The sequence below is a fragment of the Neopelma chrysocephalum genome, unplaced genomic scaffold (assembly GCF_003984885.1).
Source record: "Neopelma chrysocephalum unplaced genomic scaffold, ASM398488v2 Primary Assembly neopelma1_23, whole genome shotgun sequence".
Taxonomy (NCBI): Eukaryota; Metazoa; Chordata; class Aves; order Passeriformes; family Pipridae; genus Neopelma; species Neopelma chrysocephalum.
Genome location: NW_020897691.1, coordinates 1,117,784 through 1,130,203, shown reverse-complemented (window position 1 = coordinate 1,130,203; position 12,420 = coordinate 1,117,784). Strand labels below are relative to the sequence as shown.

The window sequence follows — 12,420 nt, the reverse complement described above, 5'->3', positions numbered from 1 at the left end:
TCTACGCAATCAATTTTGGTTATTAATACATAACCAAGTTCTTTCTCTTCAAACTCTGAGGTTCTGTTGGTGAGCCTTGTTTTCTTTAAAATACTGCCCTGTATTATCTCTTTACCTGAATCCAAAGGGGAGATGGGGAAACACCCATCTCCTCAGATTAGTCTTTTGCTAAGGAAGACCTTAGCTCTTCAAACCTGGCCTCCACTGCCCTGTCCTAACACACCATTAAGCCACAGTATTCTCCAAAGCCGTTGACCTCAATCTGCCTGTGAACCATGATGAGGTCTGGAGAGCTCAGCTTCCCCTCAGGCACCATCCTTCCCAGCACTGCCCAGGAATGCACAGACCTGGGCACACACACCCCCCCAAACAACACCAACTTGCTGATACAGCTCCATGTAACATGCCCTGCTCTGGTGGGAAGCACAAAGATTACCCACAGTAACTCAGAGCTTGAGGTGGAAGCTGTAGTCCAGGGCACAGCAGCTCATTAAAAGAGAGAGAAGCATGTTCCCATTGCACCATTGTTATGAATTCACAGCTGGCTCGTGGCAACCAAAAGAGGCTGGGACACAAACCACAGAAATTATAAAAGTAAATATTTATTTGTGTGCATAAGGTGCCCAAGCCAAACTGGGCACACCCCAGGGATTTTTCTTTAGGGGTTTTATACAAGGGAATGACATGAACCACCTAATTACCCACTAGTGCACATTTCTAATTATCCAATCATACATGTGGTAGGGCAAAGCAACTTTATTTTTGTATGTCTTGCAGCAGCAGCAGCAGCATCCATCACCATCCTTGTGACTTGCGTTAATCCAGATGTTCCCACAGTCAACTTCTGCAAGGCTACCAGGCACCAGCAATTTGTGTTTGTCTTAGATACGGATCACTCAGTGAATTTTGGCAAAAAGTTTCCTTATCCTAGTCAACTGTGTGCTCCTGGCAGGAGCAGGTGACATCTCTTGGGTCTGGAGATAATACTGCAATATACACTATACATATACACACACGCACAATATATACATATACGATATAGTTATATACACACACAATACACACGTATACATATACAACAGACATACATACATACACAATACACTAGTGATGCTCTTGGCTCCCAATGACTGCATGGTCTCAGTACTTTATACCACACTCTCCATCTCGACCGGCCCCGAGGCATCGCAGTAGCGCCCAGGCAGGCAGACATGGACACAAGAGCACACTGGAGGCGGCCCGGCCTGGCTTTCCGCCAGGCCATTCCCAGTCCCGTTCCCGTTCCCGATGCCTCCCGCTCCGCGCCGCACCTGCCGCGTCCGCACCGTCCCGCCATGCACCGCGACACCCCCCGCGACACAGCCCCGCCCCCAGGGCCCGCCCCAGCGCTCGCCCCGCCCCCGGGCTCTACTTGGCCCCGCCCCCTTCCGCCTCGACTCCCCGCCGGGTCACGCCCCCTCTGCCCCTCCGCGCGCCGCGATTGGCGGTGCCGCCGGCCTTCCCGGGCCGCCCTGCTCCAATGAGCGGCCGCGGCGGCCCGTCAGTCAGCGGCGGCCGCTGGCGGCGGTTGGCGGCGGCCGCGGCGCGGGCGGGCCGCGCTGTCAGTCAGAGCGGAGTCCGAAGTGGGGAGCGGGAGGGAGGGGGCGAACATCTGTCTGCCGCAGCCGGGCCCGGCTGTGCCGCCGCCGCCGCCGCCGTGCGTGCACCCCGCGCCCCCGCCCGCCCCCCGCCCCCCCCCCGCCCCCGCGCCCCGCCGGTGCCATGGGGAGCCGCTGAGCCCGGGGCCCGCTTCGCTCCGCCGGCTGCCCCGCTCGCTCCTCAGCCGCCGGCAGGGGGGAGCCCGGGGGGGGGCGGCGGCCAGCGGGCGCGGGGGGCGGGCGGGGGGCGAGGCGCGATCCCGGAGCGGCAAGTGAGCGAAGAGGAGCCGGCGGGCGGCGGCGGGAGCGCGGGGACTTCGGGCCGCCGCGCAGTGTGAGTCCCGCTGCCCCCATCCCCACACACCCGGGGCCGGGGCCGCTGCGGCCCCGCGGGGCGGGCGGAGTTGGCGGCGGGTCCGGCGGGGGGTGGGCGGAGGGGCGGGGGCAGCGCTCCCCGGGCGGCGGGACTGGCCGCCCCGGCGCCGCTCCCGGTTACTTTTCTTTTGTTGCCGCCGTGACCCGGGGGCGGCTTTTCCTGCGCGCCGGGCAGCTGCTTCCTTCCCCGCGGGGCGGCTGCCGGCGCGCCCGGCCACGGCTCGGCCCCAGGCGGGGGCGGCGCTGCCCGCGGGACCGGGTCCCCGGACGGGAGTGTCGGGGCCGAGGAGGGGGGGACACACACAGCCCCGGCCAAAAGTTGCCGCCGCCCGGCGGGGAAGAGGGGGCTAGGCCCGCGGGGAACTTGGTGCGCGCCGCCGCCTCTCCGCCCGTCCCGTCCCGGGGGGCGCCGGGCTGTCCCTGCCCGGCAGCGGGCAGCTGGCCCGCCCCCCTTGGGACACGCGTGAGTGTCACAGGGGGGGGCTGGTGGGGCTCGGGACTCCCGCTCGGGCGGGGTGGCCACTCGCAGCCTGCGGGGCCGGGGACCCGTGTCCCGGGGCCGCTGCGGTCACAGAGATGGCCAGCTCTGGCCCCCGCGGGGCGAGAGCGGTGCGGGAGCCGAGCCGAGCGCTCGCAGTAGAGCCCCGGCCGGGGGAGCTGCTCCGCGGCTCCGAAGGAGCCCGAGTTGGTGCTCGGTGTCACTTGCTCTGTCTTAAACGCTGGAACTGCAAGGAAGCGGGGAGCTGTGAGGTGATAAATGGGTCCTGTTAATTTCTGCTTGTAACCCCAGGGCTCAGTAAAACCGAGCCGGTGTGGATTTCTGGGGTAACCCCGTGGCTGGGGTACGCTGTCAGCACATAAAGCGGTCCTCCAACTTAAAGCAGAAGTGTTGCTATGCTGCACATACAGCAGAGCCCCATATGTTTAGGATTTTCTTTTTTTTTTTTTCCTCCCTGTTAGAAAGTTTGAAAAAAAGAGACTTTGAAGTATTTTGTTTATACTAACAGAAGAGAAAAGTTCTCCTAAGAAAAAGCTGGTGGCAGGAGTGTAGAGGAGTAGCATATGGCATTAAAAGGAGCACAGCTGGAGGTAGCATTTCCATCTGAACATGATGTCAGAGCAGCTGACAGCCTGCCATCCCTCAGCCTTTTATTCTAACACACAGACAGGGAGTTAGTGTGTGCAGATCTGTGTGTGGAGAAGGTATCTCATTCCTCTCTAACATCATCTCCACTTTGCATCTGTCTCTCCTAGTCTGCTTTTTTTCCACCGATCTAACAGACCTGGAGCCAGCAAGACTCAGAGGAAAGGACTTAATCAGGTTTATGTGTACTAAAGGTAGGAGTAGCAATAGATTAGATACAGCATATTTCTGTTTTGGTGTGTTGTTTATTGAATTTCAGAAAAAAAATCACATTACTTTTCTAACCAAGTTTAGAGGTAATATATGAAATTGAGTGTTAAATAGATAAGTGGACTTAGTCAAAAGGCTTGGGCTACAGTTGGATAGTATCAGTTCTTGGGCACATTGTTAGCATTAACTTTAATACATATTGTGAGAATGTCTTGGTTTGGAAGAAGGAGAGAGCAAGTTCATTCTTCATTTCTGAGACCAAAACTGCAGTGGATTTAGTGGCAAGCCTAAAGAGAGTTCTGCTTTATGTTCTTGTCTTGCATCTTTTAGATGACTTTGCGGGGGTTTTAGTGAAATATACGAAAGTGTGCTTTTTTACAAAAGGACCATTCTGGCTAAAATCTGTTTGTGGGCAAGTCTTTCATTAAACTTCACGGTTAAATATCCAGCAGCTCAGAAACGTAGTAGCATACAGCTGTAGTGCTTCTGAAAGATAGAAATCAGTTATGTGTTTAAAAACTTTTATACCCAGGAGAATGGCTTGACTGGTTTCCTCTTTTCTTTCTTGCATGTAGCATTTGAAATCTTTTATTTAGCTTAACAATAATTATTTGAAGGAGTTTTTGTATTTGCGACTAATTTAGAACTTGTAGATTTGAGCTGCCTGAATTGGCCAGACAGCTGTAATCGCACTCCTCTATTCTTAATCTCTTTATCTGGGCAGCAGCTGCCATATGGCCACAGTCAGCTGGATCAGATGTTTATAAGCTTCCTTCTTCGTCCCTCTCTGTCCTTTCAGCCTCCTAATTTGATCACAGCTACCTTGTGAGCTGCCCTCCAATCTTTATTTTTAGCCCTCTTAAGGATTAGGATTGATGTTGGCTGTGGGGCACTTAAAGTGATTGTATTGTAAATCTTCGTGCTTTACTCTAGCAATGGTATTTTACAGAATATAGTAGGGGTTGTGTTGCAAGTTTTAGTACATCTTGGTTTGTGAGGGATGGGGGTTTTTCAGTAATATCTGCCAGCCTAAGAGTCACGATCTGCTTAGATGATTTGGGAGACCATTGCTATCAATCACAGAAGAATAGATTAAGACAGGTTTTTAAGAGATTTTACTTTTCATTTGAATTTTGACTTCTCTACTTCTTTTTTAAGTTTATTTTTTCTTTATAATCAAGGAAGGCAAATAGAAAGACACTTGGGTAAGAATAGTACTTGGGATACTGATTTTAGACCTGCACACATGCACACACGCTCACGTTGAATGACTTTTTTTTTTTTTTCTTTGAGCTTGGTACTGCAAACTGCCTGGTGTGGGAGGGGAGGGAAATTTCTGTCCTTCTGCACAGGGAAAGTGGTGTTCGTTGGCGTTTTGGTTGTTAGCTTTCTTTTGTGTATTCTGCATGTTTGCAAAAAATGTTCATGTTATATTGTACAGTATGGAAAAGGTCTAAAACCTTAAAAAAAACTGTACTTACTACAAGAAGAAAACCATGCAAACTAAATTTCTAAAAACTTTTGGTTTTGCTGTTGATATAAGTTGACACATGTAAATAATTTTTGTAGCTTATGAATGTTAGACCATCAGATTTGGGTATATTAGCATTTCTTCATGTATGCACCTCTCTTCTTACTACAGTTTGACTTTAAAAAGAAGGTAGATTATCTGATTTTTTTTTTCTTCCGCTTCTGTGATCTCTCAAACTTAGTGTTTAAAAAAAAAATTTTTTTTTGGGTCTACCCTCCTAAGGATGCAATCTGGAGGAAGTTCCCTAAAAAAACCCCACAAAACTGTTGAACAGATTTTATGAACAGCAGTGATACTTTAAAAAATTACAGATGTACCTTTGCGCTTAATAGACTGGCTTATTTACCACAGAAGGGAAATCATAACTGTGGTGGTAAGTCGGGGAAAGAGTTGCCATCGTACATGCATGTTAAGTAATCTTTGCGTGGTGTCAGTACCAGAATTCCGGCAATATAAATACGGGATTTTAGAGTGGAATTAGTTGGATTCATAAGTTCTGTGATTCCAACCTACATTTAATTTTTAAAAATCTTGTTGCTTATAGGTTATGAAGACAGTATGGAGTTTCCTGACCACAGTAGACATTTGCTGCAGTGTCTGAGTGAGCAGAGACATCAGGGTTTTCTTTGTGATTGCACTGTTCTGGTAGGAGATGCCCAGTTCCGAGCGCACAGAGCTGTTCTGGCTTCATGCAGCATGTATTTCCACCTCTTTTACAAGGACCAGCTGGACAAAAGGGACATTGTTCATCTGAACAGCGACATTGTTACAGCCCCAGCTTTCGCTCTCCTGCTTGAATTCATGTACGAAGGAAAGCTCCAGTTCAAAGACTTGCCCATTGAAGACGTGCTAGCAGCTGCCAGTTATCTCCACATGTATGACATTGTCAAAGTCTGCAAAAAGAAGCTGAAAGAGAAAGCAACCACGGAGGCAGACAGTACAAAAAAGGAGGAAGATGCCTCAAGTTGTTCAGACAAAGTGGAGAGCCTCTCCGACGGCAGCAGCCACATGCCAGGAGACTTGCCCAGCGATGAAGACGACGGAGAAGATGAAAAATTGAACATCCTGCCTAGCAAAAGGGACTTGGCGGCTGAGCCTGGGAACATGTGGATGAGATTGCCCTCAGACTCAGCAGGCATTCCCCAGACTGGCGGAGAGGCAGAGACGCACACAGCAGCAGCTGGAAAAACAGTAGCCAGCCCCTGCAGCTCAACAGAGTCTTTGTCCCAGAGGTCTGTCACCTCCGTGAGGGATTCAGCAGATGTTGACTGCGTGCTGGACCTGTCTGTCAAGTCCAGCCTTTCAGGAGTTGAAAATTTGAACAGTTCTTATTTCTCTTCACAGGACATGCTTAGAAGCAGCCTGGTTCAGGTGAAGGTGGAGAAAGAGGCTTCCTGTGATGAGAGTGATGTTGGCACTAATGACTATGATATGGAACATAGCACTGTGAAAGAAAGTGTGAGCACTAATAACAGGGTACAGTACGAGCCGGCCCACCTGGCTCCGATGAGGGAAGATTCGGTCTTGAGGGAGCTAGATAGAGAGGACAAGGCAAGCGATGATGAAATGATAACTCCAGAGAATGAGAGAGTCCAGGTGGAAGGAAACATGGACAGCAGCTTGCTCCCTTATGTGTCAAACATACTTAGCCCCGCTGGCCAAATTTTCATGTGTCCTCTCTGCAACAAGGTCTTTCCTAGCCCCCACATCCTGCAAATTCATTTAAGCACGCACTTTCGAGAGCAGGACGGGATCCGCAGCAAGCCTGCTACCGATGTCAATGTCCCAACCTGCTCGTTGTGTGGTAAGACTTTTTCTTGCATGTACACCTTGAAACGTCATGAGAGGACTCATTCAGGTGAAAAGCCCTACACTTGCACCCAGTGTGGAAAGAGCTTCCAGTACTCCCACAACCTGAGCCGCCACGCAGTGGTTCACACGCGGGAGAAGCCTCATGCTTGTAAGTGGTGTGAACGCAGGTTCACACAGTCCGGAGACCTTTACAGACACATTCGGAAGTTTCACTGTGAGTTGGTGAACTCATTGTCTGTCAAAAGTGAAGCACTGAGCTTACCTACTGTCAGAGACTGGACCTTAGAAGATAGCTCACAAGAACTTTGGAAATAAAATTTTTATATATATAAATAATATATATATAAATCTATATAGTTGTGGTACAGTCTAAAAGCAATCTTGTTTCCTTGAACTGAAAGTTTGGCTATTAGCTTGTTTTTGCACTTTAAGGCAGCATGAATATTTCACTAATTTAGCACTCCGATAAAAATGAACTGTAGAGGTAATCCGACAAAGTAACTAACTGCGAAGCGTATTTTTTCCCCCTTTCGGAATAGAAGCCAGCGGATACTTTACTTCTAAGGAATCTCCAATTCAAAAAATTTGGATGTGGCTTTATTCTCCCTAAAACACTGCGTTCTTTTAAGCTCTTGATCTTTTTCCCTCTTAAAATCTGAATGTAGAAATCCTCTCCCAATTTTGTCAGTTCCTTTACATTTCTATAATTGCATGAGTTCTTTCTAGCTGTTGGAAACCTGAATGCTTTTAGACCCAAATGGAAAATTTCTGAAATGCTGGATTATCTATTTTTAAACAAGCGGTTGACTTAAAACTTATTATTGCAACTTCTGGATTTCTGACAGTTCCCACTGGAAAAAAAAAACCACAAAAAAAACCAACACAAAAAACATAAAACAAAAACCCTGAGAGTACACTGGGATCACTGGGACTCTGTCTTACGTGAAGGTTTGCTTGGGATGAAAAAGGATATTGCAGCTTCAGCAGTGATGAACTGTGTGTTTAAAAAATGTGAATTACTGTTATTGTATACTGTAATTGATTACATGGGCCGGGGGGAGGTATCAAAGAACTTGGCAGGTTGTGTTGATGCTCTTAGTTGAGTCTTGAAAAGTAAATATTAACGCTACAGAAATGCATGATTTTCAGTATATTTTTGTCTTTGTTTGCATTGTATAACTTTAACGAGTGAGTTGAAAATTATTTAATTTCCTTAGGAAAAAACCCGACACCGTTGAAAATGCCAGTGTTACGAAGAAGAGAAATGCACTGTTTTTATTTTATCTAATTTAAATTTATTTTCCCACTGTCTTTAAGTTGAGAAGAACTTAAGCTACGAGTCGCCGATTTAGCTATGTTCACAAGGAAAAAAAATTGAATGTTTACAACCAGGCTTCGAGATTTGCATGTGCGGTGTGCATTTACTAACCCCAGACCCCTTCTAATTGCACAGACCCCACGCCAGCTCCAACTGAGGTGCGTCCATTTCCCCAGATGAGCATTTGTAGGATTCCTGCTGCACCACTCCACCACAATAGGTCGTTCTTTTTTTTTTCCCCCCGCGTTGAAAAGAGGCTGTGGACTGAAAAAAAAAAAAAAAAGGCAAAAAAAAGCCCCAGGCTGAAAGGCCTGGGCAGGCCTGAGTGACAGGGGGGGCCGGGGGGGCCGGGGAAGGACTATGCGTATCCAAGCAGCAGAGACTGCAGCCTGACGTGTGGTTTTAATGACCAACACGCAGGTCAAAAGCATTTTGCACAGTGTTTGTTTTCCTGTCTTGCACTTACAAATAAGGTCTATGGGAGTAGCATGGAAAACCTTTGCTGTTTTTTCCTTTTTTTTTCTTTTTTTTTTTTCTCTCTGCTTTTGTTTAAAATTTGATCGCCTTAACTACTGTAAACATAGCCTATTTTTGTGCTTAAGATACTGAATGGAAAACTCCATTGTGTATTGCTGGACTGTTTTGGAAATATTTGGTCAAATGTGTGTTAATTTGGCTGTAATGGCATTTAAAACAAAAAAAAAGCTGTGAAAATGGCCTTGGAGCGTTATCTTTAGTTACTTGAATAGTTTCTAGGTTTTAAAACTACATTCTTTTCTTAAGTTAGAGAAGACAATCAGTGTCTGAGGAAAATGGACTTTCTCTTGGATTTTTTTGTGGTCCTCGTGAGTGATTGCTTTTTTCCTTTCCTTAGTTTCACATTCTTCTTTTGTTCTAAAACTTAGACTGACATCTAGCTTTGACAATCATAGTATGTTTTATTTTCCTGAGGAGGGAATAACTTATAATGCTGTTTAGTTTTGTACTATTGGTGTGTTGGTGAATTTTTAAACTGTGTGCTAACTGCAATAAATTATATGAACTGAGAAATCAATTCCCTTGTCTTTTTTCCCTCTTTTAAATTATAGTTATGGAGTATTTTTTATAATGTGTAACTTTATTACTTTTGTACAGACTTCTATTGCTAACTGTGTATGGAATATGTTTTCAGTATGCTTTTGAGCACTTTGTTGCTAACGTACATATTTACATCTCACTTAACATTTAAAAAAATTAAATGCTTGTGTTTTGAAAGCATTTCTCTGTGTGTAGCTCTCGATCATTCTGTAGAGGTATTTTTTTATAATTTTTTTTTTCTTCCCCAAAGACTTTTGCAGAAGCAATCTATTCCATTCCAGAAATTTTGCTACCATGCAAACATCTATCTATGCAGTCACACAATTCCTTTTCTGGGCTTAATTTCACTCCAAGGAGCTCTCTTGGGCTCACTCTTTTATATATTGGTCTCTACCAGAACAGTAGAGTAAACAACTTAATATGAAGCATTGGCCAGGTATTGACTGGCCGTCAGTGTTACAGTAGGCAGTCAAAATGTCCAAACCACTGGTAACACATCAAAACTGTCTGGACTACAGATAAAAATTGAAATAATCCTAAATCCGTTGGGGGTTTTCTCTTACAGACCAAATGTTTCTTTAAAAAAAATTAAATGAAGCTCAGTGAAACCTTTGAAAAAGACCTGGTTTAGATGCTTGTTGCAGGATATACCCAGAATTCTTGTTTGAGGCCACTTCATCCTAGGAATGAGACCAGCACTGCAGAGCCCAATGGGAATACAAAAGTAGAGCTAAATTAGAAGGCTAGAACAGAGACAGCAGGACCGATCTGAAGGGGGGAAAATAATTTAAACATTTCATTACATTTGTCATCTGTGTAGGTACAACTGAAGTTGTGCAGTGATCAAGTGAATCTCAGTGCCTAAGCTATTCTGCTATCTTCCTACATCAACAGTAATTTGTATGTAGCCAAAACGATCTTTTTCACTGTTTTATTATTCATAACGATTTTCAATCATCCTTTGCTGTGTTTGGGGTGCGGGTTTTTTTGAGTTATTACAGATGTTCTGAAAACATTTCCTTTTGTCAATGTTAGCATCTTCAGCTGCTTAGAATTCTCTTGTTCTAGCAGCAGACCTTTTCTGTAGGCTTTCATATGGTAGAATATTATGTGTAGTTAAGACAGTTTAAAGTGTCGTCAAGACTGAAAGACAGCTAATATTGCAGTGCTGAAATCCTTGCAGCTGATGAGCTTTGGCTGTAGCTCCAGGCAGATTCACCATTTGTTCTCCAACATTAAGATTTTCAAGGACTGTAGATTCCCAAATAAAACTCAACTTAGAAGTAGTCCTTCTTCAGAAGGGAACAGAAAACATAACTTAGGCATCAATGACAAAATAATTCAAAATATTCTTTATACTTTGGAGTTTATCTAGACATGATTTATATATGTGCAGCACAGGCTTGTGGCTGTTTCTTAAATGAAAAGATGAAACATACTCCTGTGTGTTGCTTCTCTCCATAAGGTTTAATGTACTGACATATCTAAATAGCTGTAACTTTTTCCTTTTTTTTTTTTTTTTTAATACAGTCCCTAGATAATGAAGCATGAGTGAGCATTTTATTCGGCTTGAGGATACTGTGGTAACAAAATCCTCACCGTCTGTGTTGCCATGATGGTTGAAGGCAAGGTGCGGGAATGGAAACTCTGCACTCTAAACTTCACGGGTTCAGACGACTTTCTCTGACCAGTGATAGTTGTCAGTTTTTAACTGTGAGTACTTCTAGCCCAAGACTCACAGGGAACATGCTAAATATATAATTTGGCAATTTTTTTTAACCACTGCCTGTGACAGCTTAATATTCTCTTATTTTGTGTTTTCTCTAAACTCAAGCTTAGGGGTTGGTGTAACAGAGAATTTTGAATCAGGCACAGCATTCTACAGATCATCTACTTACTGAGATATTTGTGCGTTTTAGGTGCAATTTGAAGAAATTGGTAAGAGTTTAAAACAAAACTTTCTGACCAAGGAAGGGAAGGGATCCTCATTGTTTCTTCTGCTCTCCTGCCTTAGGGTAAAAGCAAGTGCCAAACAATCCCACGTACTTCTGTTGAACCTGAATGAAACCAGTATATTCCCTCAAAACTTGCATCGCCTTGTTGGAAACCTCAATAAAATTTTAAAACTGCAGACATGCAGATTCCCCTTTGCCCCTGTGCTACCCCACCCCAGCAGCTGTGCTGGCTCACCTGCTCGGGCAGGGCACCACTGTCTTCTCTCCCTGCGGCAGCATAACTCTGCTTTCCTTCTACAGATAATGGATCAAGTGATTTGTTGGAGGTGGACTGACTGCCTCCCCCCGCAATTAAATCTACAATAATCAAATGTTTTAACTTTTTAATGGATTCCTAATACACAACTTTGAAAATACAGCCTACTCAGAAATGAAACCCTGAGCCCTCTGTTTTATGGCCAGCAATGCTGCAGTGATTTCTGGCTGAGGCAAACTTGGAAGGGGAGAAAATTACCTGCTCCCTCCCCTCACTTTGAAGCAATGCAAATTCCTTTAGAATGAAAGTGTAATGTGTTTCAACCCTGCAAAAATACCCTAAAATTAGAAAACTGATTCTAAAATGTTGTCATGTAGTTCTCCGTGGACAGGTTCTCAAACTTATGTGTTATTAACACTATTTGTCCACGTGATTTCTAAACTGAAATATATCTGCAAAGTATGGTCTTTTATTAAAGAAATCTAACCAAAGCATTAAGGTTTTTTTACTGGCATGGTAAATGTGAATTTTAACAGAACTACCTTATATTTTTTTAAAAAACATGCACCAATCTTCTGGGCTCTTTCAAAATATTCTAGGTCAGGAGTCCTTGTGAAATTCTTGTTGACTTCATTCATATTTTAATTGTGTCATTAAATGTAATGAGTTTGGTAGTAAAAAGTATTTTCTAGATGGTAAGAGAGGAGTTATTTGTACAAATGCTTTTGGACAGAAGATGAAAATGTTCCCTTTTGCCGGCAAATGTGGACAGACAGAGGAAGAAGAGTCCTGCTCCTTAAAACATACAGTCAGCAGTTCCTGCTAGTGTGATAAAATTCAGCTAGATCTGTTAATGGGTCTTAGTGATGAGAGATTATGTCCTTTTTGGAAAGATTATCCATTTTATTCTCATAGGCTAAAAAAGAAGCATTACTTTTAACCAATTGTCAAATTGAAATGCTCTTAGTGCAAACAACCTACAGCTTACCCAGCTCTGCCGTAGCAAGAGAGGGGTGAGCCTTCTGCATGGCCAGGCAGCAGGAAAGCCAAAGGTGGTACAAGCTGAACTCTGACAGTGACGGCAAATGCTGCAGATGTTTCCAGT

General features: G+C 45.0%; 1 protein-coding gene and 1 long non-coding RNA gene across 4 annotated transcripts; one reads left to right on the top strand and one right to left on the bottom strand.

The window, feature by feature from the left end:
• Window positions 1–584: 584 nt before the first annotated feature.
• On the bottom strand, window positions 585–1,337 carry LOC113967898. The gene is made up of 2 exons (XR_003534306.1): window positions 1,097–1,337; window positions 585–986 (listed from the first exon to the last, which is right to left on the bottom strand). It is a non-coding gene; the product is annotated as an uncharacterized LOC113967898 (long non-coding RNA).
• Window positions 1,338–1,677: 340 nt separating this feature from the next.
• On the top strand, window positions 1,678–9,081 carry ZBTB18 (zinc finger and BTB domain containing 18). 3 transcript variants are annotated; one of them, XM_027683906.1, is made up of 3 exons: window positions 1,754–1,971; window positions 3,267–3,350; window positions 5,442–9,081. In XM_027683906.1, the coding sequence occupies exons 2-3, from the start codon at window positions 3,338–3,340 to the stop codon at window positions 7,022–7,024; spliced, it is 1,596 nt and encodes a 531-aa protein (XP_027539707.1). In that variant the 5' UTR covers window positions 1,754–1,971; window positions 3,267–3,337; the 3' UTR covers window positions 7,025–9,081. The 3 variants fall into 3 exon arrangements, with proteins under 3 accessions (XP_027539716.1, XP_027539707.1, XP_027539699.1); XM_027683915.1 differs by lacking the exon at window positions 3,267–3,350 and having other exon boundaries at window positions 1,678–1,971; XM_027683898.1 differs by lacking the exon at window positions 1,754–1,971 and having other exon boundaries at window positions 2,789–3,350.
• The last annotated feature ends 3,339 nt before the right edge of the window (window positions 9,082–12,420 follow it).